This window comes from Ranitomeya imitator, chromosome 3 (genome assembly GCF_032444005.1).
Source record: "Ranitomeya imitator isolate aRanImi1 chromosome 3, aRanImi1.pri, whole genome shotgun sequence".
NCBI classification, from domain to species: Eukaryota; Metazoa; Chordata; class Amphibia; order Anura; family Dendrobatidae; genus Ranitomeya; species Ranitomeya imitator.
In genome coordinates, this window is record NC_091284.1 from 841347943 (window position 1) to 841373365 (window position 25423).

A 25423-nucleotide genomic window follows, 5' to 3' on the forward strand; every position below is an offset into this window, starting at 1 on the left:
CCCTTTGCCAGTGATAGAGGAGCCTTTCCAGGGATCGCAGTGGACATTGTGGGCCCGCTGGCTGTCTCCAGCAGCTCTGTAAAGCAATACATCCTTACTGTGGTAGACTACGCTACCCGGTACCCAGAGGCAGTAGCTCTGTCGTCAACTAGGGCAGATAAGGTGGCGGATGCCCTGTTGGCTATCTTTTCACGTGTAGGATTTCCCAGGGAAATGCTTACTGATCAAGGGACCCAATTCATGCCTCACCTAATGGAGGCTCTCTGTAAGAAAATGCAGGTGAAGCACCTGGTATCGAGTGTGTATCACCCACAGACCAATGGCTTGTGTGAACGCTTCAATGGTACCCTCAAACAGATGCTACGCATGCTGGTTGAGACCCAAGGGCGTGACTGGGAGCGGTACCTCCCACACCTGCTGTTCGCTTACCGAGAGGTTCCGCAGGCCTCGACGGGGTTCTCACCCTTCGAGCTCCTGTACGGCAGGCGAGTCCGGGGACCCCTTGGGTTGGTAAGTGAATCCTGGGAAGAGGAGCCAAACCCTTCTGAAGTGTCCATAGTGGAGTATGTTATGCGCTTCTGTGACAAGATGCAGACCTTGACACAGTTGGACCAGAAGCACTGGTACGACCAGAACGCCGGGAGCGGACCTACCACGCGGGTCAAAAGGTGTGGGTGCTGGTCCCTGTGCCAACGAATAAGCTTCAGGCAGCCTGAGAGGGCCTGTACGTCGTCCACCAACAGCTCAACCCGGTCACCTACGTGGTCACGCTTGACCACGCTCGGGGTAGGAGAAATGCCTTTCACATCAACATGATGAAGGTTGATCATGAACATGAACCTTTCATCCAACCGGTCTGCAGCTTACCCGAAGACAGGGAGGAAGACACCTTCCTGGACATGCTGGCCCAAGCCACGGCCGGTGGGTCCATCAAAGATGTGGAGGTAAGCGCCTCACTAACCGAACCCCAGCGGTCGCAGTTGCGGACCAAGCTGGAACCCTTCGGGGCCGTGTTCTCCAACCATCCTGGAAGGACTGAGTTAGCAGTCCATGAGGTGGACACCGGGAATCATGCCCCACTACGGCGAACACCTTATCGAATCTCCGACCAGGTGCAGCAGGTTATGCGCCTGGATATCGATGAGATGTTACAGCTGGGGGTGATTCGATGGTCACAGAGTGCGTGGGCCTCACCTCTAGTTCTCGTGCCAAAGAAGGATCGGACCACCCGGTTCTGCGTGGACCACAGGGGGCTCAACGACATTACAGCCTCTGATGCGCACCCAATGCCGTGCATCGAGGAGCTGCTGGAGAGGATAGCTGGCGCAGATTACCTAACAATAATGGATCTGAGATCTATGGCGGATTCCGCCTCTCTCACACCCCTCGCCCCAGCAACAAACGCGGTGGAGGAGTTGGCCTGCTCCTGTCCGACACCTGCTCCTTCACTCCAATACCGCTACCACCCTCCGCTTCTCTTCCCTCGTTTGAGGTGCACTCTGTCCGCATCTATTCCCCCTCCAACCTCCAGCTGGCTGTCATCTACCGCCCCCCAGAACTAGCCATCTCCACCTTTCTCGACCACTTCACCACCTGGCTACTTCATTTCCTCTCTGTTGACATCCCCACTATCATCATGGGTGATTTCAATATCCCCATTGACACTTTCACCTCAGCTGCCTCTAAACTTTTATCACTGGCTGCCTCCTTCGGCCTCACTCAATGGTCCTCTGAGGCCACTCACAAAGATGGCCACACGCTGGACCTCATCTTCACCCGCCTCTGCTCCCTTACTAATCTCACTAACACACCCCTCCCCCTGTCTGACCACAACCTACTGACATTCTCGTCCTTCTCCTCTCCTAGTGTGCAACCCCCACTTCACAAACTCACTCACCCTCGCAGAAATCTCAAACATCTCAACTTACAATCACTCTCGGAGTCCCTTCTCCCTCTCACAAACATAGCCACCCTTCATGACACAGATGCTGCTGCCACTTTTTATAACACCACAATAACAGCAACACTCGATTCGGCCACCCCACTCATGCATAGTAAAACTCGTACAATTAAAAGGCAGCCCTGGCTGACCAGCCTGACCAAAGAATTGAGACAGGCTTCCAGGATTGCTGAGCGGAGATGGAAGCGATCCCACTCTGCCGACCACTTCACTGCATACAAGCAGTCCCTCGCCAGCTTCAAGTCTGCGCTCACTGCCGCAAAACAAACTTACTTCTCATCTCTCATATCCTCCCTGTCCCACAACCCTAAACAGCTTTTCAACACTTTCAATTCTCTACTCCGTCCCACCGCACCTCCTCCCTCCCCCCTCATTTCTGCTGATGACTTCGCCTCTTTCTTTAAACAGAAGATCGATACGATCAGAGAAAGCTTTGGCCCACAACGCCCACTACCCCTCTTAGCTCCTCAACCCTGCTCCTCAAAAACCAGCTTCTCCACCATGACAGAAGATCACACCTCACCACCTGCACGCTTGACCTGCTCCCATCCCACCTCATCCGTAACCTTTCCACGGTCTTCATCCCATCCCTAACGCACCTCTTCAACCTCTCACTCACAACAGGTGTCTTTCCCTCATCCTTCAAGCATGCCAAGATCACACCCATCCTCAAAAAGCCCTCCCTCGACCCATCCTCTGTGTCTAGCTATCGCCCGATATCTCTTCTCCCTTATGCCTCCAAATTGCTGGAGCAACACGTCCATCTTGAACTGTCCTCCCACTTCTCCTCCTGCTCCCTCTTTGATCGGTTACAATCCGGCTTCCGTTCCCATCACTCAACTGAAACTGCCCTAACTAAAGTCACCAATGACCTACTAACTGCAAGGAGCAAGCGACACTACTCTGTCCTCCTTCTCCTGGACCTGTCTTCCGCCTTTGACACTGTAGACCACTCCCTTTTGCTACAAATCCTCTCATCTCTTGGCATCACAGACTTGGCCCTTTCCTGGATCTCGTCATATCTGACAGACTGAACATTCAGTGTCTCCCTCCCCTGTTGTGAGTTCTGTTTTTGGGCTCCCTCTGGTGGTTACTTATGGTACTGGGTGACTTGTCTTTCCTGGGTTTCTGGGTTCCACCTGTTCCATCAGCATATGGGAGTTTCCTATTTAACCTGGCTTTGCTGGCATTTCCTCGCCGGTTATCAATGTATCCAGTGTGTCTTGTTACCTCTGCTCCCTGCTCCTAGAACCTTCTGGACAAGCTAAGTTTGGATTTTCCTGTTTTGTGTTTTGCTTAATTTGGTTTTTAGTCCAGCCTGCAGTTATGTGATTCTCTGCTGCTGGTTGCTCTAGTGGGCTGAAATTGCTTTTCATGTACCATGAGTTGGCACATGAGTTCAAGTAATTTCAGGATGGTTTTTTGAAGGGTTTTTCGCTGACCGCGCAGTTCACTTTTGTATCCTCTGCTATCTAGCTTTAGCGGGCCTCATTTTGCTGAAACTGTTTTCATACTACGTATGTGCTTTCCTCTCATTTCACCGTCATTATATGTGGGGGGCTGCTATTTGCTGTGGGGTATTTCTCTGGAGGCAAGAGAGGTCTGTGTTTCTTCTGATAGGGGAAGTTAGATCTTCGGCTGGAGCGAGACGTCTAGGATCATCGTAGGCACGTTCCCCGGCTACTTTTATTTGTGTGTTAGGTTTAGGGTCGCGGTCAGCTCAGGTTCCATCGCCCTAGAGCTTGTTTGTATCTGTGCTTGTCATTTTTGTGATCCCCTGCCATTGGGATCATGACAGTATAACCGGCCCACAAAGTGTTAATTGTATTGGCTGAAGTAGGAGGATAAGTAGTCTGAGGAAGTTTTTTTTTTTTTTTTTTTTCCCCCTTTCCCTCAGAGTTTGCTGCCTAGCCTTATTGCAGCCTGGCTACTTCCTCCTCCTCTTAATCTTTGAATGGCTCTGATCTCAGCTGTTTATCATGGACGTCCAGAGTTTGGCTTCCAGCCTGAATAATCTTGCCGCTAAGGTTCAAGATATACAGGATTTTGTTGTACATGCTCCTATGTCTGAACCTAGAATTCCTGTCCCAGAGTTTTTTTCTGGAGATAGATCTCGTTTTCTGAATTTTAGGAACAATTGCAAGTTGTTTCTTTCTTTGAAATCTCGCTCCTCTGGAGACCCTGCTCAGCAAGTCAAGATAATTATATCTTTCCTGCGGGGTGACCCTCAGGATTGGGCATTTGCATTGGCACCAGGGGACCCTGCGTTGCTTAATGCGGATGCGTTTTTTATGGCATTGGGTTTGCTCTATGAGGAACCTAACCAAGAGATTCAGGCTGAAAAAGCTTTGTTGGCCCTCTCTCAGGGGCAAGATGAAGCAGAAATTTATTGTCAAAAATTTCGGAAGTGGTCGGTACTTACTCAGTGGAATGAATGCGCTCTGGCTGCAAAGTTTAGAGATGGCCTTTCTGAGGCCATTAAAGATGTTATGGTGGGGTTCCCTGCGCCTGCTGGTCTGAATGAGTCTATGACTATGGCTGTTCAGATTGATCGGCGTTTACGGGAGCGCAAACCTGTGCATCATTTGGCGGTGTCGTCTGAACCGTCACCTGAGATAATGCAATGTGATAGAATTCAGTCCAGAAGTGAACGGCAAAAGTATAGGCGGAAAAAAGGGTTGTGCTTTTATTGTGGTGATTCAGCTCATGTTATATCAGCATGCTCTAAACGCACAAAAAAGGTTGATAAGTCTGTTGCCATTAGTACTTTACAGTCTAAGTTCATTCTGTCTGTGACTCTGATTTGTTCATTATCATCCATTTCCGTCGATGCCTATGTGGATTCAGGCGCTGCCCTGAGTCTTATGGATTGGTCATTTGCCAATCGCTGTGGGTTTAGTCTGGAGCCTCTGGAAGTCCCTATTCCTTTGAAGGGAATTGACTCTACACCTTTGGCTATGAATAAACCTCAGTACTGGACACAAGTGACCATGCGTATGACTCCCGTTCATCAGGAGGTGATTCGCTTCCTGGTACTGTATAATTTGCATGATGTTCTAGTACTTGGTCTGCCATGGTTACAAACTCATAATCCAGTCCTTGACTGGAAATCAATGTCTGTGTTAAGCTGGGGTTGTCAGGGGGGTCATGATGATGCACCTCCGATTTCTATCGCTTCATCTACTCCTTCTGAGATTCCTGTGTTTTTGTCTGACTATCGGGATGTTTTTGAGGAGCCTAAGCTCAGTTCGCTTCCTCCTCACAGGGATTGCGATTGTGCTATAAATTTAATTCCAGGCAGTAAATTTCCTAAAGGTCGTTTGTTCAATCTGTCAGTGCGAGAGCATACTGCTATGCGGGATTATGTTAAGGAGTCCTTGGAAAAGGGACATATCCGTCCATCTTTGTCCCCTTTGGGAGCAGGTTTTTTTTTCGTGGCCAAAAAAGATGGTTCCTTGAGGCCTTGTATAGATTATCGTCTTTTGAATAAGATTACCGTAAAATATCAGTATCCTTTGCCATTGTTGACTGATTTGTTTGCTCGCATTAAGGGGCTAAATGGTTCACTAAGATTGATCTTCGGGGTGCGTATAATCTTATACGAATAAAGCAAGGTGATGAGTGGAAAACCGCATTTAATACGCCTGAGGGCCATTTTGAGTATTTGGTAATGCCTTTTGGACTTTCTAATGCTCCTTCAGTCTTCCAGTCCTTTATGCACGATATTTTCCGTGAATATCTGGATAAATTTATGATTGTGTATTTGGATGATATTTTGGTTTTTTCTGATGACTGGGAGTCTCATGTTCAGCAGGTCAGGAAGGTGTTTCAGGTCCTGCGGGCCAATTCCTTGTTTGTAAAAGGCTCAAAGTGTCTCTTTGGAGTCCAGAAGATTTCTTTCTTGGGGTATATTTTTTCCCCTTCTACTATTGAGATGGATCCCGTCAAGGTTCAGGCTATTTGTGACTGGACGCAGCCTACATCTCTTAAGAGTCCACAGAAGTTCTTGGGTTTTGCTAATTTCTATCGTCGTTTTATAACTAATTTTTCTAGTGTTGTTAAGCCTTTGACGGATTTGACTAAGAAGGGTGCTGATGTTGCTAATTGGTCTCCTGCGGCTGTGGAGGCCTTTCAGGAACTTAAGCGCCGGTTTTCTTCTGCTCCTGTGTTGCGTCAGCCAGATGTTTCGCTCCCTTTTCAGGTTGAGGTTGATGCTTCCGAGATTGGAGCGGGGGCGGTTTTGTCACAGAGAAGCTCCGATGGCTCAGTGATGAAGCCATGCGCGTTTTTTTCTAGAAAGTTTTCGCCGGCTGAGCGGAATTATGATGTTGGTAATTGGGAACTTTTGGCCATGAAGTGGGCATTTGAGGAGTGGCGTCATTGGCTAGAGGGTGCTAGACATCGTGTGGTGGTCTTGACTGATCACAAAAATTTGATTTACCTTGAGTCTGCCAGGCATCTGAATCCTAGACAGGCTCGTTGGTCACTGTTTTTCTCTCGTTTCAATTTTGTGGTTTCATACCTGCCAGGTTCAAAGAATGTGAAGGCGGATGCTCTTTCTAGGAGTTTTGTGCCTGACTCCCTTGGAAATTCTGAGCCCTCTGGTATCCTTAGGGATGGGGTGATTTTGTCTGCTGTCTCCCCAGACTTGCGACGTGCTTTGCAGGAGTTTCAGGCGGGTAAACCTGATCGTTGTCCGCCTGAGAGACTGTTTGTTCCGGATAATTGGACCAGTAGAGTCATCTCCGAGGTCCATTCTTCTGCGTTGGCAGGTCATCCTGGAATATTTGGTACTAGAGACTTGGTGGCCAGGTCTTTTTGGTGGCCTTCCTTGTCGAGGGATGTGCGTTCTTTTGTGCAGTCTTGTGAGGTTTGCGCTCGGGCTAAGCCTTGCTGTTCTCGGGCCAGTGGATTGTTGTCACCTTTGCCTATCCCGAAGAGGCCTTGGACGCACATTTCCATGGACTTTATTTCGGATCTCCCTGTCTCTCAAAAAATGTCCGTCATCTGGGTTGTGTGTGATCGCTTTTCTAAAATGGTTCATCTGGTACCCTTGCCTAAGTTGCCTTCCTCCTCTGAGTTGGTCCCTCTGTTTTTTCAGAATGTGGTTCGTTTGCATGGGATTCCTGAGAACATCGTTTCTGACAGGGGATCCCAGTTTGTGTCTAGATTTTGGCGGACGTTCTGTGCTAAGATGGGCATTGGTTTGTCCTTTTCGTCTGCATTCCATCCTCAGACGAATGGCCAGACTGAACGAACTAATCAGACCTTGGAAACTTATTTAAGGTGTTTTGTTTCTGCTGATCAGGATGACTGGGTTACCTTTTTGCCGCTGGCCGAGTTTGCCCTTAATAATCGGGATAGTTCTGCTACCTTGGTTTCTCCTTTCTTTTGTAATTCGGGGTTTCATCCTCGTTTTTCCTCTGGTCAGGTGGAACCTTCTGATTGTCCTGAAGTGGACATGGTGGTGGATAGGTTGCATCGGATTTGGAGTCATGTGGTGGACAATTTGAAGTTGTCCCAGGAGAAGGCTCAGCAGTTTGCTAATCGCCGTCGCCGCGTGGGTCCTCGACTTCTTGTTGGTGACTTGGTGTGGTTGTCTTCTCGTTTTGTTCCTATGAAGGTCTCTTCTCCTAAGTTCAAGCCTCGGTTCATCGGTCCCTATAGGATCTTGGAAATTCTTAACCCTGTGTCGTTTCGTTTGGATCTCCCGGCATCGTTTGCTATTCATAATGTGTTCCATCGGTCGTTGTTGCGGAAGTATGAGGTACCTGTTGTTCCTTCGCTTGAGCCTCCTGCTCCAGTGCTGGTGGAGGGAGAATTGGAGTATGTTGTGGAGAAGATCTTGGATTCTCGTGTTTCCAGACGGAAACTCCAGTATTTGGTCAAGTGGAAGGGTTATGGTCAGGAGGATAATTCTTGGGTGGTTGCCTCAGATGTTCATGCTGATGATTTGGTTTGCGCTTTTCATAGGGCTCATCCTGGTCGCCCTGGTGGTTCTCGTGAGGGTTCGGTGACCCCTCCTCAAGGGGGGGGGGTACTGTTGTGAGTTCTGTTTTTGGGCTCCCTCTGGTGGTTACTTATGGTACTGGGTGACTTGTCTTTCCTGGGTTTCTGGGTTCCACCTGTTCCATCAGCATATGGGAGTTTCCTATTTAACCTGGCTTTGCTGGCATTTCCTCGCCGGTTATCAATGTATCCAGTGTGTCTTGTTACCTCTGCTCCCTGCTCCTAGAACCTTCTGGACAAGCTAAGTTTGGATTTTCCTGTTTTGTGTTTTGCTTAATTTGGTTTTTAGTCCAGCCTGCAGTTATGTGATTCTCTGCTGCTGGTTGCTCTAGTGGGCTGAAATTGCTTTTCATGTACCATGAGTTGGCACATGAGTTCAAGTAATTTCAGGATGGTTTTTTGAAGGGTTTTTCGCTGACCGCGCAGTTCACTTTTGTATCCTCTGCTATCTAGCTTTAGCGGGCCTCATTTTGCTGAAACTGTTTTCATACTACGTATGTGCTTTCCTCTCATTTCACCGTCATTATATGTGGGGGGCTGCTATTTGCTGTGGGGTATTTCTCTGGAGGCAAGAGAGGTCTGTGTTTCTTCTGATAGGGGAAGTTAGATCTTCGGCTGGAGCGAGACGTCTAGGATCATCGTAGGCACGTTCCCCGGCTACTTTTATTTGTGTGTTAGGTTTAGGGTCGCGGTCAGCTCAGGTTCCATCGCCCTAGAGCTTGTTTGTATCTGTGCTTGTCATTTTTGTGATCCCCTGCCATTGGGATCATGACACTCCCCCACACCACCTCCTCACCTCGCCCCTTGTCAGTCGGTGTTCCTCAAGGCTCTGTTCTAGGACTCCTACTCTTCTCCATCTACACTTTCGGCCTGGGACAGCTCATAGAATCCCATGGTTTGCAGTACCATCTCTACGCTGATGACACGCAGATCTACCTCTCCGGACCCGACCTCTCCTCCCTGCTTACCAAAATCCCGCACTGTCTGTCTGCCATTTCAGCCTTCTTTTCTGCTCGCTTTCTACAACTGAACATGGACAAAACAGAATTCATCATCTTTCCCCCATCTCACTCTACCCCTCCACCAGACCTATCCATCAATGTCAATGGCTGCTCACTATCCTCAGTCCCACACGCCCGGTGCCTCGGGGTGATCCTCGACTCTGCCCTCTCTTTCAAGCCACATATCCAAGCCCTTGCCTCCTCCTGTCGTCTCAAACTCAAAAATATTTCCCGGATCCGTGCTTTCCTTGACCGCAACACTGCAAAAACGCTAGTGCATGCCCTTATCATCTCCCGCCTCGACTAATGCAACCTCCTACTCTCTGGACTCCCCTCTAGCATTCTGGCACCACTCCAATCCATCCTACACTCTGCTGCCCGACTAATCCACCTGTCCCCCCGCTATTCCCCAGCCTCTCCCCTGTGTCAAGCCCTTCACTGGCTTCCTATCGCCCAGAGACTCCAGTTCAAAACCCTCACACTGACATACAAAGCCATCCACAACCTGTCTCCTCCATACATCTGTGACATGGTCTGTTGTGAATTCTGTTGTCGGGCTCCCTCCTGTGGTCATGAATGGTACTTCGGCTGGTTCTGTCCATGGACTTCCTCTGGGGGGTGTTTCTGAGTTTCCTTCCACAGGTGACGAGGTTAATTCGTTAGCTGGTTGCTCTATTTAGCTCCACTTGGATCTTTGCTCCATGCCACCTGTCAATGTTCCAGTATTGGACTAGTTCACTCCTGGATCATTCTTGTGACCTGTCTTCCCAGCAGAAGTTAAGTTCCTGCTTGTTTTTCTTTGGTTTGCTATTTTTCTGTCCAGCTTGCTATTTTTATTGTTGTCTTGCTTGCTGGAAGCTCTGGGACGCAGAGGGAGCGCCTCCGCACCGTGAGTCGGTGCGGAGGTTTTTTTTGCGCCCTCTGCGTGGTCTTTTTGTAGGTTTTTGTGCTGACCGCAAAGCAACCTTTCCTATCCTCAGTCTGTTCAGTTAGTCGGGCCTCACTTTGCTAAATCTATTTCATCTCTGTGTTTGTATTTTCATCTTTACTCACAGTCATTATATGTGGGGGGCTGCCTTTTCCTTTGGGGAATTTCTCTGAGGCAAGGTAGGCTTTATTTTTCTATCTTCAGGGCTAGCTAGTTCCTGAGGCTGTGCCGAGTAGGGAGCGTTAGGAGCAATCCACGGCTATTTCTAGTGTGCGTGATAGGATTAGGGATTGCGGTCAGCAGAGTTCCCACGTCCCAGAGCTCATCCTTATTATCAGTAACTATCAGGTCATTCCGTGTGCTCTTAACCACCAGGTCCATTATTGTCCTGACCACCAGGTCATAACAGTACAGGTGGCCCAAAGTACTAATGCATCTCAATAGAGGGATAAGAGAAGTTCTGAGACCATTTTTTTTTTCTTCTTTGCAGTGTGTTTTGTCTCTCTTTTCCCCTTTACCTCTGGGTGGTTCAGGACACAGGTGTAAACATGGACATTCAAGGTCTGTCCTCTTGGATGGATAATCTCACTACAAGGGTACAAAACATTCAAGATTTTGTGGTTCAGAATCCGATGTCAGAGCCTAGGATTCCAATTCCTGATTTGTTTTTTTGGTGATAGATCTAAGTTCTTGAATTTCAAAAATAATTGTAAATTGTTTCTTGCCTTGAAACCTTGCTCCTCAGGTGACCCTGTTCAACAAGTAAAGATCATTATTTCTCTGTTACGTGGTGACCCTCAAGACTGGGCATTTTCCCTTGCGCCAGGAGATCCGGCATTGCGTGATGTTGATGCGTTTTTCCTGGCGCTTGGATTGCTTTATGACGAACCTAATTCAGTGGATCAGGGAGAGAAAATCTTGCTGGCTCTGTGTCAGGGTCAGGATGAAGCGGAGATATATTGTCAGAAGTTTAGAAAGTGGTCTGTGCTCACTCAGTGGAATGAATGTGCCCTGGCAGCAATCTTCAGAAAGGGTCTCTCTGAAGCCCTTAAGGATGTCATGGTGGGATTTCCCATGCCTGCTCGTCTGAATGAGTGTATGTCTTTGGCCATTCAGATCGATCGACGCTTGCGTGAGCGTAAAGCTGTGCACCATTTGGCGGTACTAGCTGAGCATGGGCCTGAGCCTATGCAATGTGATAGGACTTTGACCAGGGCTGAACGGCAAGAACACAGACGTAGGAATGGGCTATGTTTTTACTGTGGTGATTCCACTCATGCTATCTCCGATTGTCCTAAGCGCACTAAGCGGTTCGCTAGGTCTGCCACCATTGGTACGGTACAGTCTAAATTTCTATTGTCCATTACTCTGATTTGCTCTTTGTCATCCTATTCTGTTATGGCATTTGTGGATTCAGGCGCTGCCCTGAATTTGATGGACTTGGAGTATGCTAGGCGCTGTGTTTTTTTCTTGGAGCCCTTGCAGTATCCTATTCCATTGAGAGGAATTGATGCTACGCCTTTGGCCAAGAATAAGCCTCAGTACTGGACCCAATTGACCATGTGCATGGCTCCTGCACATCAGGAGGATATCCGCTTTCTGGTGTTGCATAATCTGCATGATGTGGTCGTTTTGGGGTTTCCATGGCTACAGGTTCATAATCCAGTATTGGACTGGAAATCTATGTCTGTGTCCAGCTGAGGTTGCCAGGGGGTACATGGTGATGTTCCATTTTTGTCTATTTCGTCTTCCACTCCTTCTGAAGTTCCAGAGTTTTTGTCGGATTACCGGGATGTATTTGATGAGCCCAAAGCCAGTGCCCTACCTCCTCAGAGGGATTGCGATTGTGCTATTAATTTGATTCCTGGTAGTAAGTTTCCTAAGGGCCAATTGTTCAATTTATCTGTGCCAGAACACGCCGCTATGCGGAGTTATATAAAGGAATCCTTGGAGAAAGGCCATATTCGCCCGTCGTCATCACCGTTAGGAGCAGGGTTCTTTTTTGTGGCCAAGAAGGATGGTTCTTTGAGACCTTGTATTGATTACCGCCTTCTTAATAGAATTACAGTCAAATTTCAGTATCCTTTGCCGTTGCTGTCTGATTTGTTTGCTCATATTAAAGGGGCTAGTTGGTTCACCAAGATAGATCTTCGAGGGGCGTATAATCTTGTGCGTATTAAACAAGACGATGAATGGAAAACAGCATTTAATACGCCCGAGGGCCATTTTGAGTACCTGGTTATGCCATTCGGGCTTTCCAATGCTCCATCAGTATTTCAGTCCTTTATGCATGACATCTTCCGAGAGTACCTGGATAAATTCCTGATTGTGTATTTGGATGATATTTTGGTCTTTTCGGATGATTGGGAGTCTCATGTGAAGCAGGTCAGAATGGTGTTCCAGGTCCTTTGTGCGAATTCCTTGTTTGTGAAGGGGTCAAAGTGTCTCTTTGGAGTTCAGAAGGTTTCATTTTTGGGGTTCATTTTTTCCCCTTCTACTATCGAGATGGACCCTGTTAAAGTCCAGGCCATTTACGATTGGACTCAGCCGACATCTGTAAAGAGCCTGCAAAAGTTCCTGGGCTTTGCTAATTTTTATCGGCGCTTCATCGCTAATTTTTCTAGTGTTGCTAAACCGTTGACTGATTTGACCAAGAAGGGTGCTGATGTGGTCAATTGGTCTTCTGCAGCTGTAGAGGCTTTTCAGGAGTTGAAGCGTCGTTTTTCTTCTGCCCCTGTGTTGTGCCAGCCAGATGTTTCGCTCCCGTTTCAGGTTGAGGTTGATCCTTCTGAGATTGGAGCAGGGGCTGTTTTGTCGCAAAGAAGTTCTGATGGCTCGGTGATGAAGCCATGTGCTTTCTTTTCTAGAAAGTTTTCGCCTGCTGAGCGTAATTATGATGTTGGTAATCGAGAGTTGTTGGCCATGAAGTGGGCATTCGAGGAGTGGCGTCATTGGCTTGAAGGAGCCAAGCATCGCGTGGTGGTCTTGACAGATCACAAGAATTTGACTTATCTTGAGTCTGCCAAACGGTTGAATCCGAGACAGGCTCGATGGTCGTTATTTTTCTCCCGTTTGATTTTGTGGTTTCGTACCTTCCGGGCTCTAAGAATGTGAAGGCTGATGCCCTGTCAAGGAGTTTTGTGCCTGACTCTCCGGGTGTTCCTGAGCCGGCGGGTATTCTCAAAGAGGGGGTAATTTTGTCTGCCATCTCCCCTGATTTGCGGCGGGTGCTGCAAAAATTTCAGGCTGATAGACCTGACCGTTGCCCAGCGGAGAAACTGTTTGTCCCTGATAGATGGACTAGTAGAGTTATCTCTGAGATTCATTGTTCAGTGTTGGCTGGGCATCCTGGAATCTTTGGTACCAGAGATTTGGTGGCTAGATCCTTTTGGTGGCCGTCTTTGTCACGGGATGTGCGTTCTTTTGTGCAGTCTTGTGGGACTTGTGCTCGGGCTAAGCCCTGCTGTTCTCGTGCCAGTAGGTTGCTTTTGCCCTTGCCGGTCCCGAAGAGGCCCTGGACGCATATTTCTATGGATTTTATTTCGGATCTCCCCGTCTCTCAAAAGATGTCGGTCATTTGGGTGGTTTGTGATCGCTTTTCTAAGATGGTCCATTTGGTACCTTTGTCTAAATTGCCTTCCTCCTCTGATTTGGTGCCATTATTTTTCCAGCATGTGGTTCGTTTACATGGTATCCCGGAGAACATCGTTTCTGATAGAGGTTCCCAGTTTGTTTCGAGGTTTTGGCGATCCTTTTGTGCTAGGATGGGCATTGATTTGTCTTTTTCCTCGGCTTTCCATCCTCAGACAAATGGCCAAACCGAACGAACTAATCAAACTTTGGAAACATATCTGAGATGCTTTGTTTCTGCTGATCAGGATGATTGGGTGTCCTTTTTGCCGTTGGCTGAGTTCGCCCTTAATAATCGGGCCAGCTCGGCTACTTTGGTTTCGCCGTTTTTCTGCAATTCTGGTTTCCATCCTCGTTTCTCTTCAGGGCAGGTTGAGTCTTCGGACTGTCCTGGTGTAGATACTGTGGTGGATAGGTTGCAGCAGATTTGGACTCATGTGGTGGACAATTTGACATTGTCCTAGGAGAAGGCTCAACGTTTCGCTAACCGCCAGCGCTGTGTGGGTCCCCGACTTCGTGTTGGGGATTTGGTTTGGTTGTCGTCTCATTATTTTCCTATGAAGGTTTCCTCTCCTAAGTTTATGCCTCGTTTCATTGGTCCGTATAAGATTTCTGAGGTTATCAATCCTGTGTCATTTCGTTTGGCCCTTCCTGCTTCTTTTGCCATCCATAATGTGTTCCATAGGTCGTTGTTGCGGAGATACGTGGCGCCTGTGGTTCCATCCGTTGATCCTCCTGCCCCGGTGTTGGTTGAGGGGGAGTTGGAGTATGTGGTGGAGAAGATTTTGGATTCTCGTATTTCGAGACGGAAACTCCAGTACCTGGTCAAGTGGAAGGGTTATGGTCAGGAAGATAATTCCTGGGTTTTTGCCTCTGATGTTCATGCTGCCAATCTGGTTCGTGCCTTTCATTTGGCTCATCCTGGTCGGCCTGGGGGCTCTGGTGAGGGTTCGGTGACCCCTCCTCAAGGGGGGGGGTACTGTTGTGAATTCTTGTTGTCGGGCTCCCTCCTGTGGTCATGAATGGCACTTCGGCTGGTTCTGTCCATGGACTTCCTCTGGTGGGTGTTTCTGAGTTTCCTTCCACAGGTGACGAGGTTAATTCGTTAGCTGGCTGCTCTATTTAGCTCCACTTGGATCTTTGCTCCATGCCACCTGTCAATGTTCCAGTATTGGTCTAGTTCACTCCTGGATCGTTCTTGTGACCTGTCTTCCCAGCAGAAGTTAAGTTCCTGCTTGTTTTTCTTTGGTTTGCTAATTTTCTGTCCAGCTTGCTATTTTTATTGTTGTCTTGCTTGCTGGAAGCTCTGGGACGCAGAGGGAGCGCCTCCGCACCGTGAGTCGGTGCGGAGGGTCTTTTTACGCTCTCTGCGTGGTCTTTTTGTAGGTTTTTGTGCTGACCGCAAAGCAACCTTTCCTATCCTCAGTCTGTTCAGTTAGTCGGGCCTCACTTTGCTAAATCTATTTCATCTCTGTGTTTGTATTTTCATCTTTACTCACAGTCATTATATGTGGGGGGCTGCCTTTTCCTTTGGGGAATATCTCTGAGGCAAGGTAGGCTTTATTTTTCTATCTTCAGGGCTAGCTAGTTCCTTAGGCTGTGCCGATTTGCATAGGGAGCGTTAGGAGCAATCCACGGCTATTTCTAGTGTGCGTGATAGGATTAGGGATTGCGGTCAGCAGAGTTCCCACGTCCCAGAGCTCGTCCTTATTATCAGTAACTATCAGGTCATTCCGTGTGCTCTTAACCACCAGGTCCATTATTGTCCTGACCACCAGGTCATAACAATGGTCTCCCGGTACCTACCTACACGCAACCTCCGATCCTCCCAAGACCTACTTCTCTACTCCCCTCTCATCTCTTCTTCCCATAACCGCATCCAAGACTTCTCCCGTGCTTCCCCCATACTCTGGAACTCTCTACCCCAACACATCAGACTCGCGCCTACCATAGAAACCTTCAAAAAGAACCTGAAGATTCATCTCTTCCGACAAGCCTACAGCCTGCAGTGATCCTCAACCTACTGAAGAGCCGCACAGCCAGCTCTTCCCTCTCCTAGTGTATCCTCACCCACCCCCTGCAGACTGTGAGCCCTCGCGGGCAGGTGTTGTGAATTCTGTGGCTGAATTCACTCCTGTGGTCACAAGTGGTACTGCAGCTTCTGAGCTTCCTCCCTCAGGTGTTCTGGTGAGCTCGTTAACTGCTTCATTACTTAACTCCGCCTGATGCTGCTATCCTTGCTCCTTGTCAATGTTTCAGTGTTGGATCTGAGCTTCTCCTGATTGTTCCTGTGACCTGCTGCTATGTATAGCTAAGTGCCTTTTGCTTTTTTGTTTCTTTTTTTCTGTCCAGCGTGTCTTTTGTTTTGCTGGAAGCTCTGAGACGCAAAGGGTGTACCGCCGTGCCGTTAGTTCGGCACGGTGGGTTTTTTTTGCCCCCTTTGCGTGGTTTTGCTTTAGGGTTTTTTGTAGACTGCAAAGTTCGCTTTACTGTCCTCGCTCTGTCCTAGAATATCGGGCCCCACTTTGCTGAATCTATTTCATCCCTACGTTTTGTCTTTTCATCTTACTCACAGTCATATGTGGGGGGCTGCCTTTTCCTTTGGGGAATTTCTCTGGGGCAAGTCAGGCCTATTTTTCTATCTTCAGGCTAGCTAGTTTCTTAGGCTGTGCCGAGTTGCCTAGGTAGTTGTTAGGCGCAATCCACAGCCGCTTTTAGTTGTGTTTAGGATAGGATCAGGTGTGCAGTCTACAGAGTTTCCACGTCTCAGAGCTCGTTCTTGTATTTTTGGGTATTTGTCAGATCACTGTGTGCGCTCTGATCGCTAAGCACACTGTGTTTCTGGATTGCCTTCATAACACCTGTCATTAGCAAACATAACAGTACAAGGAGCCAAACTAATGATTCTCAATAGAGGGAAAGAAAAAGTTCTGACATCATTTTTTTTTTTTTTTTCTGCTCTGTGTTCACTTTTTTTTTCCCCTAGACATTTGGGTGATTCTGGACACAGGTGTGGACATGGATATTCAGGGTCTGTGCTCTTCAATGGATAATCTCGTTATAAATGTACAAAAAATTCAAGATACTATTGATCAGAAATCTATGTTAGAACCAAGAATTCCTATTCCTGATTTGTTTTTTGGAGATAGAACTAAGTTTCTAAGTTTCAAAAATAATTGTAAGCTATTTCTGGCCTTGAAACCTCATTCTTCTGGTAATCCTATTCAACAGGTTTTGATTATTATTTCTTTTTTGCGCGGCGACCCTCAAGACTGGGCATTTTCTCTTGCGCCAGGAGACCCTGCATTGAGTAGTGTCGATGCGTTTTTCCTGGCGCTCGGATTGCTGTACGATGAGCCTAATTCAGTGGATCAGGCTGAGAAAAATTTGCTGGCTTTGTGCCAGGGTCAGGATGATATAGAAGTATATTGTCAGAAATTTAGGAAATGGTCAGTACTCACTCAGTGGAATGAATCTGCGCTGGCAGCTTTGTTCAGAAAGGGTCTCTCTGAGGCTCTTAAGGATGTCATGGTGGGATTTCCTATGCCTGCTGGTTTGAATGAGTCTTTGTCTTTGGCCATTCAGATCGGTCGACGCTTGCGCGAGCGTAAATCTGTGCACCATTTGGCGGTACTGCCTGAGGTTAAACCTGAGCCTATGCAGTGCAATAGGACTATGACTAGAGTTGAACGGCAGGAATACAGACGTCTGAATGGTCTGTGTTTCTACTGTGGTGATTCCACTCATGCTATTTCTGATTGTCCTAAGCGCACTAAGCGGTCCGCTAGGTCTGCCGTCATTGGTACTGTACAGTCCAAATTCCTTCTGTCCATTACCTTGATACGCTCTTTGTCGTCGTTTTCTGTCATGGCGTTTGTGGATTCGGGCGCTGCCCTGAATCTGATGGATTTGGATTATGCTAAACGTTGTGGGTTTTTCTTGGAGCCTTTGCGGTGTCCTATTCCATTGAGAGGAATTGATGCTACACCTTTGGCCAAGAATAAACCTCAATACTGGGCCCAGCTGACCATGTGCATGGCTCCTGCACATCAGGAAGTTATTCGCTTTCTGGTGTTGCATAATCTGCATGATGTGGTCGTGTTGGGGTTGCCATGGCTACAAACCCATAATCCAGTATTGGATTGGAATTCCATGTCGGTATCCAGCTGGGGTTGTCAGGGGGTACATGGTGATGTTCCATTTTTGTCGATTTCGTCATCCACCCCTTCTGAGGTCCCAGAGTTCTTGTCTGATTATCAGGATGTATTTGAAGAGCCCAAGTCCGATGCTCTACCTCCGCATAGGGATTGTGATTGTGCTATCAATTTGATTCCTGGTAGTAAATTCCCTAAAGGTCGATTATTTAATTTATCCGTGCCCGAACACGCCGCTATGCGCAGTTATGTGAAGGAATCCCTGGAGAAGGGACATATTCGCCCATCGTCATCACCACTGGGAGCAGGGTTCTTCTTTGTAGCCAAGAAGGATGGTTCGCTGAGACCGTGTATTGATTACCGCCTTCTTAATAAGATCACTGTTAAATTTCAGTATCCCTTGCCATTGTTATCTGACTTGTTTGCTCGGATTAAGGGGGCTAGTTGGTTCACTAAGATAGATCTTCGTGGTGCGTATAATCTGGTGAGAATCAGGCAAGGAGATGAATGGAAAACTGCATTCAATATGCCCGAGGGTCATTTTGAGTATCTAGTGATGCCGTTCGGACTTGCCAATGCTCCATCTGTGTTTCAGTCTTTTATGCATGACATCTTCCGTGAGTATCTGGATAAATTCCTGATTGTTTACTTGGATGACATTTTGATCTTCTCAGATGATTGGGAGTCTCATGTGAAGCAGGTCAGAATGGTTTTTCAGGTCCTGCGTGCTAACTCTTTGTTTGTGAAGGGATCAAAGTGTCTCTTCGGTGTGCAGAAAGTTTCATTTTTGGGGTTCACCTTTACCCCTTCTACTATCGAGATGGATCCTGTTAAGGTCCAAGCCATCCAGGATTGGATTCAGCCGACATCTCTGAAAAGTCTGCAAAAGTTCCTGGGCTTTGCTAATTTTTATCGTCGCTTCATCTGTAATTTTTCTAGCATTGCCAAACCATTGACCGATTTGACCAAGAAGGGTGCTGATTTGGTTAATTGGTCTTCTGCTGCTGTGGAAGCTTTTCAGGAGTTGAAGCGTCGTTTTTGTTCTGCCCCTGTGTTGTGTCAGCCAGATGTTTCTCTTCCGTTCCAGGTCGAGGTTGATGCTTCTGAGATTGGAGCAGGGGCGGTTTTGTCACAGAGAGGTTCTGATTGCTCAGTGATGAAACCATGTGCTTTCTTTTCCAGGAAGTTTTCGCCCGCTGAGCGTAATTATGATGTGGGCAATCGAGAGTTGCTGGCCATGAAGTGGGCATTCGAGGAGTGGCGTCATTGGCTTGAAGGAGCTAAGCATCGCGTGGTGGTATTGACTGATCATAAGAACTTGACTTATCTCGAGTCTGCCAAGCGCTTGAATCCTAGACAGGCCCGTTGGTCGTTATTTTTTGCCCGCTTCGACTTTGTGATTTCGTACCTTCCGGGCTCTAAAAATGTGAAGGCGAATGCTCTGTCTAGGAGTTTTGTGCCCGACTCTCCGGGTTTGTCTGAGCCAGCGGGTATCCTCAAGGAAGGAGTCATTGTGTCTGCCATCTCCCCTGATTTGCGGCGGGTGCTGCAAAAATTTCAGGCGAATAAACCTGATCGTTGTCCAGCAGAGAAACTGTTCGTCCCTGATAGGTGGACTAATAAACTTATCTCTGAACTTCATTGTTCGGTGTTGGCTGGTCATCCTGGAATCTTTGGTACCAGAGAGTTAGTGGCTAGATCCTTCTGGTGGCCATCTCTGTCACGGGATTTACGTACTTTTGTGCAGTCCTGTGGGATTTGTGCTAGGGCTAAGCCCTGCTGTTCTCGTGCCAGTGGGTTGCTTTTGCCCTTGCCGGTCCCAAAGAGGCCTTGGACACATATTTCGATGGATTTCATTTCTGACCTTCCCGTTTCTCAAAAGATGTCAGTCATTTGGGTGGTCTGTGATCGCTTTTCTAAAATGGTCCATCTGGTGCCCTTGGCTAAATTGCCTTCCTCCTCTGATTTGGTACCTTTGTTCTTTCAGCATGTGGTTCGGTTGCATGGCATTCCTGAGAATATTGTTTCTGACAGAGGTTCCCAGTTTGTTTCAAGGTTTTGGCGAGCCTTTTGTGGTAGGATGGGCATTGACCTATCTTTTTCCTCGGCTTTCCATCCTCAGACTAATGGCCAGACCGAACGAACCAATCAGACCTTGGAAACATATCTGAGATGTTTTGTTTCTGCAGACCAGGATGATTGGGTGTCCTTTTTGCCGTTGGCTGAGTTCGCCCTTAATAATCGGGCCAGCTCGGCTACCTTGGTTTCTCCATTTTTTTGCAATTCTGGGTTCCATCCTCGTTTCTCTTCAGGACAGGTTGAGTCTTCGGACTGTCCTGGTGTGGATTCTGTGGTGGATAGGTTGCAGCAGATCTGGACTCAGGTAGTGGACAATTTGATCTTGTCCCAGGAGAAAGCTCAACTTTTCGCTAATCGCAGACGCCGTGTGGGTCCCCGACTTCGTGTTGGGGATCTGGTTTGGTTATCTTCTCGTCATATTCCTATGAAGGTTTCCTCTCCTAAATTTAAACCTCGTTTTATTGCTCCGTATAGGATTTCTGAGGTTCTCAATCCTGTGTCTTTTCGTTTGACCCTCCCAGACTCCTTTTCCATACATAATGTATTCCATAGGTCGTTGTTGCGGAGATACGTGGCACCTATGGTTCCATCTGTTGAGCCTCCTGCCCCGGTTTTGGTGGAGGGGGAATTGGAGTATATTGTGGAGAAGATTTTGGATTCTCGTGTTTCTAGACGGAAACTCCAGTATCTGGTTAAATGGAAGGGTTATGCTCAGGAAGATAATTTCTGGGTTTTTGCCTCTGATGTTCATGCTTCCGATCTTGTTCGTGCCTTTCATGCGGCTCATCCTGGTCGGCCTGGGGGCTCTGGTGAGGGTTCGGTGACCCCTCCTCAAGGGGGGGGTACTGTTGTGAATTCTGTGGCTGAATTCACTCCTGTGGTCACAAGTGGTACTGCAGCTTCTGAGCTTCCTCCCTCAGGTGTTCTGGTGAGCTCGTTAACTGCTTCATTACTTAACTCCGCCTGATGCTGCTATCCTTGCTCCTTGTCAATGTTTCAGTGTTGGATCTGAGCTTCTCCTGATTGTTCCTGTGACCTGCTGCTCTGTATAGCTAAGTGCCTTTTGCTTTTTTGTTTCTTTTTTTCTGTCCAGCTTGTCTTTTGTTTTGCTGGAAGCTCTGAGACGCAAAGGGTGTACCGCCGTGCCGTTAGGTCGGCACGGTGGTTTTTTTTGCCCCCTTTGCGTGGTTTTGCTTTAGGGTTTTTTGTAGACTGCAAAGTTCGCTTTACTGTCCTCGCTCTGTCCTAGAATATCGGGCCCCACTTTGCTGAATCTATTTCATCCCTACGTTTTGTCTTTTCATCTTACTCACAGTCATTATATGTGGGGGGCTGCCTTTTCCTTTGGGCAATTTCTCTGGGGCAAGTCAGGCCTATTTTTCTATCTTCAGGCTAGCTAGTTTCTTAGGCTGTGCCGAGTTGCCTAGGTAGTTGTTAGGCGCAATCCACAGCCGCTTTTAGTTGTGTTTAGGATAGGATCAGGTGTGCAGTCTACAGAGTTTCCACGTCTCAGAGCTCGTTCTTGTATTTTTGGGTATTTGTCAGATCACTGTGTGCGCTCTGATCGCTAAGCACACTGTGTTTCTGGATTGCCTTCATAACACCTGTCATTAGCAAACATAACAGGCAGGGTCCTCCCTCCTTATGTACTCGTGTGCCTTGTTATCTGCTCATGTTTAATGTATTTGTCTATATTTGCCCCGTATTCACATGTAAAGCGCCATGGAATAAATGGCGCTATAAAAATGTATAATAATAATAATAATAAATAATAATAATCTGAGTCAAGCATACTGGCAGATTCCCCTGAGCCCCGAGGCGCATTACAAGTCTGCCTTTATCACACCCTTTGGACTGTACGAGTCCACCTTCATGCCCTTCGGCATGAAGAATGCCCCTGCCACTTTCCAGCGGATGGTCAACCTCCTGCTTCAGGGACTGGAGAAGTACACCGTGGCGTACTTGGATGACATTGCCATCTTCAGTTCCTCCTGGAAGGAACACCTGCAGCATCTCGAGGAGGTGCTCAGGCGAATTCACCGAGCTGGACTGACTATCAAGCCGGGAAAGTGCCAGATGGGCATGAGTGAGGTCTACAGCCTGGGGCACCGGATAGGCGGGGGCACCATGAAGCCAGAGCATGACAATGTTGATGGGTTGGCCCACCAGGGTGAACCTGCTGAGGTGCGCATGGAGGAGCACCATCAGGTCCTGCCTCCATAGCGCACACCTGAAGGGAGAGGTGTGAGGATAATATCTAATATATAATTGCCTAGAATACTACTTCCTGCAATTTGTGCCAACTTCCGTGGCTTTGTCCGGAGCTAATGTCCGGAGCTAATGTCCGGAGCTAATGTCCGGAGCTAATGTCCGGAGATAAGTGACGTCAACAGTGTCCAGTGTCTGATTGGTTGCCGCCTGCTGCGAGCGACCAATCAGAAACGTGCCGTACTGTGACACACTCCGCCCGCCATTTTGGTGTGATTTTTGAATTTTTACCTCACAGCAAGTTTCTACTGCGTGGAGGCGGGCCCAGTGACGTTGCTCTTCAAGCTCCTGCCGAATTTCGTCAAAAAAATGATAATACCATTTACCAAAACTATATATATTTAGTTGTGAAGTGGTTCAATGACATTTTCACACCAATTTTGAACTTTTGTTTGGTGTTTTCTCCATATACTGCCTATTATTTTTGTTCTTTCTTACTATTATTTATTAATTGTATTATTCTTACATTTGAATAAATAAAGTATATATGGATTCTAGACTCCCGATTCTTTAGAATCGGGCTGCCATCTAGTATAATATAGTTTTTAGTCTCTCCTGGCCAGCACCTATAGGGTGGGCGTTGACCCCCCTTTACTTCAGGGTTTAGCTTTTCTTTTCAATGGGTGTAGAAGAGCTTTTATTGCTTCTTGCTGCAAATTCCTGACTTTCAGCTCCCAAACCCCTCATGTCCCTCCCAAAAGAATTTTTATGATCAGTATAGATGCATAGACAGCTGTACCAGCTGAAACTGGTCTGATCTCCCTTTTAAAACATGAGGCTCTTTGTCTTAATCTTGTAAGATTCTGGGCCAACGGTTTAGGCTAGGAAAATAATAAGTCCATTTTGTGAATCTCCATCGACGCATCTATCAGCCACGGTAAGCGCGGGCTTCTAGTTTCAACAGGGACAGAGTATGGATTTCTCTAGAACTATGCATCTCATCAAGCCCAAATTTGGTCTCATTAGAATGCCAATGTTAATACAAGATGAATGCTGGGTGTGTTATGATTCTGACATGTTCTGTAGCGGAGATACAGGCAATACACAAACGTGTGTGAAATTTAGTAAGACTGAAGAGATAGGAGGGTCTGAGGAAACCAGCCCTGTTAGTGTTGTCACGAGGCTGTGGTCATTTAAGTGACTCCACTATACCCAGCCTTCAGAGTTGTCTTAGTCTGAGCCTTACCAGAGGAGCTCTCACTTCCAGACCTGATGCATTGGGACATGTGGGAGCTCCACCCACTAGCCTGGTTCTGCCTGCCATGATTTGAACACATGTAAGTGTTGATTTTTCATTTAACCCCTGTTATTTTATAATTACCCTTGTACATATTTTCAATTGTCTCATATTGTAACATCCTTGTAATATTTTTCATAAACACTGCCTAATTTTAATGGAGTAAAATACATAAAATACTAGTTTCGTTCTTCTTGTTCTAAAATGTACCCTGTCTTCTGAAGGGAATTACGCTACTGTTTTGGGTTAGCTTCGGACCCGTTTAATCGAAGCTGGTGGCAGCATACCGTGTGCTGTGCCTTTGGGAGTTGTAGCGACTACGGCGTTGATAATTATTGTTCCTGCCTGAGTGGGAGTAGTTAAATCGCCTCGCTGCAGCATGCCCAATAGCCAGTACATAGCGGGCAGCCTTTCTGGCGACTAATTACCCTAGGTGCAGTACCTAATCTGACCTGAGGGTAAGGGGGCGCCAGAGAGCTGCAAGTTCAAGCAGAACTGTAAAGCGGGATATACATAAATCCCTGCAGTTCATGATATATTGAAGAGCAGTGGGATAATTAAAATAAGCCCCTGCTGTAAACTAAGAGGTCAATAGCTTTGTGTGTGTTTTTTCATCCCAAACATTCGCTGTATAGGGGGTGGCCCCATCTGGTCCGCTCGCCTTTGGGGGCTCTGAAGCCGGGACCCAGAGGGTCCACTTCTCGTGTTCTAATAATCTGAGTGTCATCGGCATATAGATGGTACTGGAAGCCATAGGACATTATGAGTTGTCCCAGGCCGAGTGTATAGATTGAGAAGAGCAAGGGTCCTAGGACAGAGCCTTGGGGGACTCCAACAGAGAGGGGGCGAGATGAAGAGGTAGTATGGAAGTAGAAAACGCTAAATGTGCGGTTGGCAAGGTATGACGAGATCCAAGATAGGGCAAGGTCTTTGACCCCAAAGGAAGAGAGGATCTGTAGTAGGAGGCAGTGGTCAACTGTGTCGAAGGCAGAGGACAGATCTAGGAGGAGGAGTATAGAGAATTGTCTGTTAGCTTTGGCTGTAAGTAGGTCGTTAGTAAGTTTATTCAGGTCAGTCTCAGTGGAATGGTGGGGACGGAAGCCAGATTGTAGGTTGTCGAAGAGAGAGTTAGATGCAAAGTGAGAAGGAAAGTTCAGCATGGACGTGCTGCTCAAGGAGTTTGGAAGCAAATGGGAGCAAAGATATGGGGCAATAGCTGGACATAGCACTTGGGTCAAGGGATGGCTTTTTGAGCATAGGTGTGATTGTGGCATGTTTGAAGGCAGAGGGGAAGGAACCAGAAGTAAGTGATAGGTTGAAGAGATGGGTTAGGGATGGATTAGTGTGGTGGTGAGGTTAGGGAGGAGGTGGGATGGGATGGGGTCAAGTACGCAAGTGGTGAGGTGTGATTTTGAGAGAAGATGAGCAAGTTCCCCTTCAGAGATTTTGGAGAGTGAAGTTATGGGGTTTGGGCATTGGTTTCTCAAACAAAGGGGTTATGGTGGTTGGACAACAAAGACTTGGCCTTGTTTGGTCTATCTTATTTTTGAAGTGCCTGGCAAAGTCCTCGGCAACGATTAGGGAACTCGGAGGGGGCAGTGGTGGGCGGAGGAGATAGTTAAAAGTGTTGAACACTTGGGGTTGTGGGATAAGGAAGATCCGAGGGTTGTGAAGTAGGCCTGTTTAGCAGAGGTGAGAGCTGATTTGAATGCCAGTGTTGCTTGTTTGAATGCAGTGAAATCATCTTGTGAATGTGTTTTCTTCCAATGCCGTTCTGCAATTCTGGATACTTGCCGAAGCTTTTTAGTGATGTTATTGTGCCAGGGTTGTCTATTGGTTCGTCGCACTCTGCTATGCATGATAGGGGCGACCGTGTCAATAGCTGATGCAAGAGTGGCATTGTAGAAAGCAGTGGCAGTGTCTGTGTCGTGGAGTGAGGATATAGAGGACAGTGGTAGGATAGAGTCAGAGAGTGAGTGTCTAGGTGTGCGAGGTTTCTGCATGGGTGCGCATGGTGCTGGACCTGGGTGACAGGTGAGGAGGACAGGGATGAGAAAGTGAGTAGATGGTGGTCAGATAGAGGGAGAGGGGAGGTTGTGAAGTTAGATAGGGATCATAAACGGGTGAAGACCAGGTCTAATGTGTGTCCATCTGTGT

The 25423-nt window shown here is 47.5% G+C and overlaps 1 protein-coding gene across 1 annotated transcript in view; it reads left to right on the top strand.

The window, feature by feature from the left end:
* The first annotated feature begins 812 nt into the window (after positions 1–812).
* LOC138671864 (polyunsaturated fatty acid lipoxygenase ALOX15B-like) overlaps positions 813–25423 on the top strand; it is a 157766-nt gene continuing 133155 nt past the window's right edge. The window contains exon 1 of the mRNA XM_069759994.1: positions 813–921. Within this exon, the coding sequence (XP_069616095.1) occupies positions 813–921 (109 nt within the window). The remainder of the gene's footprint in view (positions 922–25423) is intronic.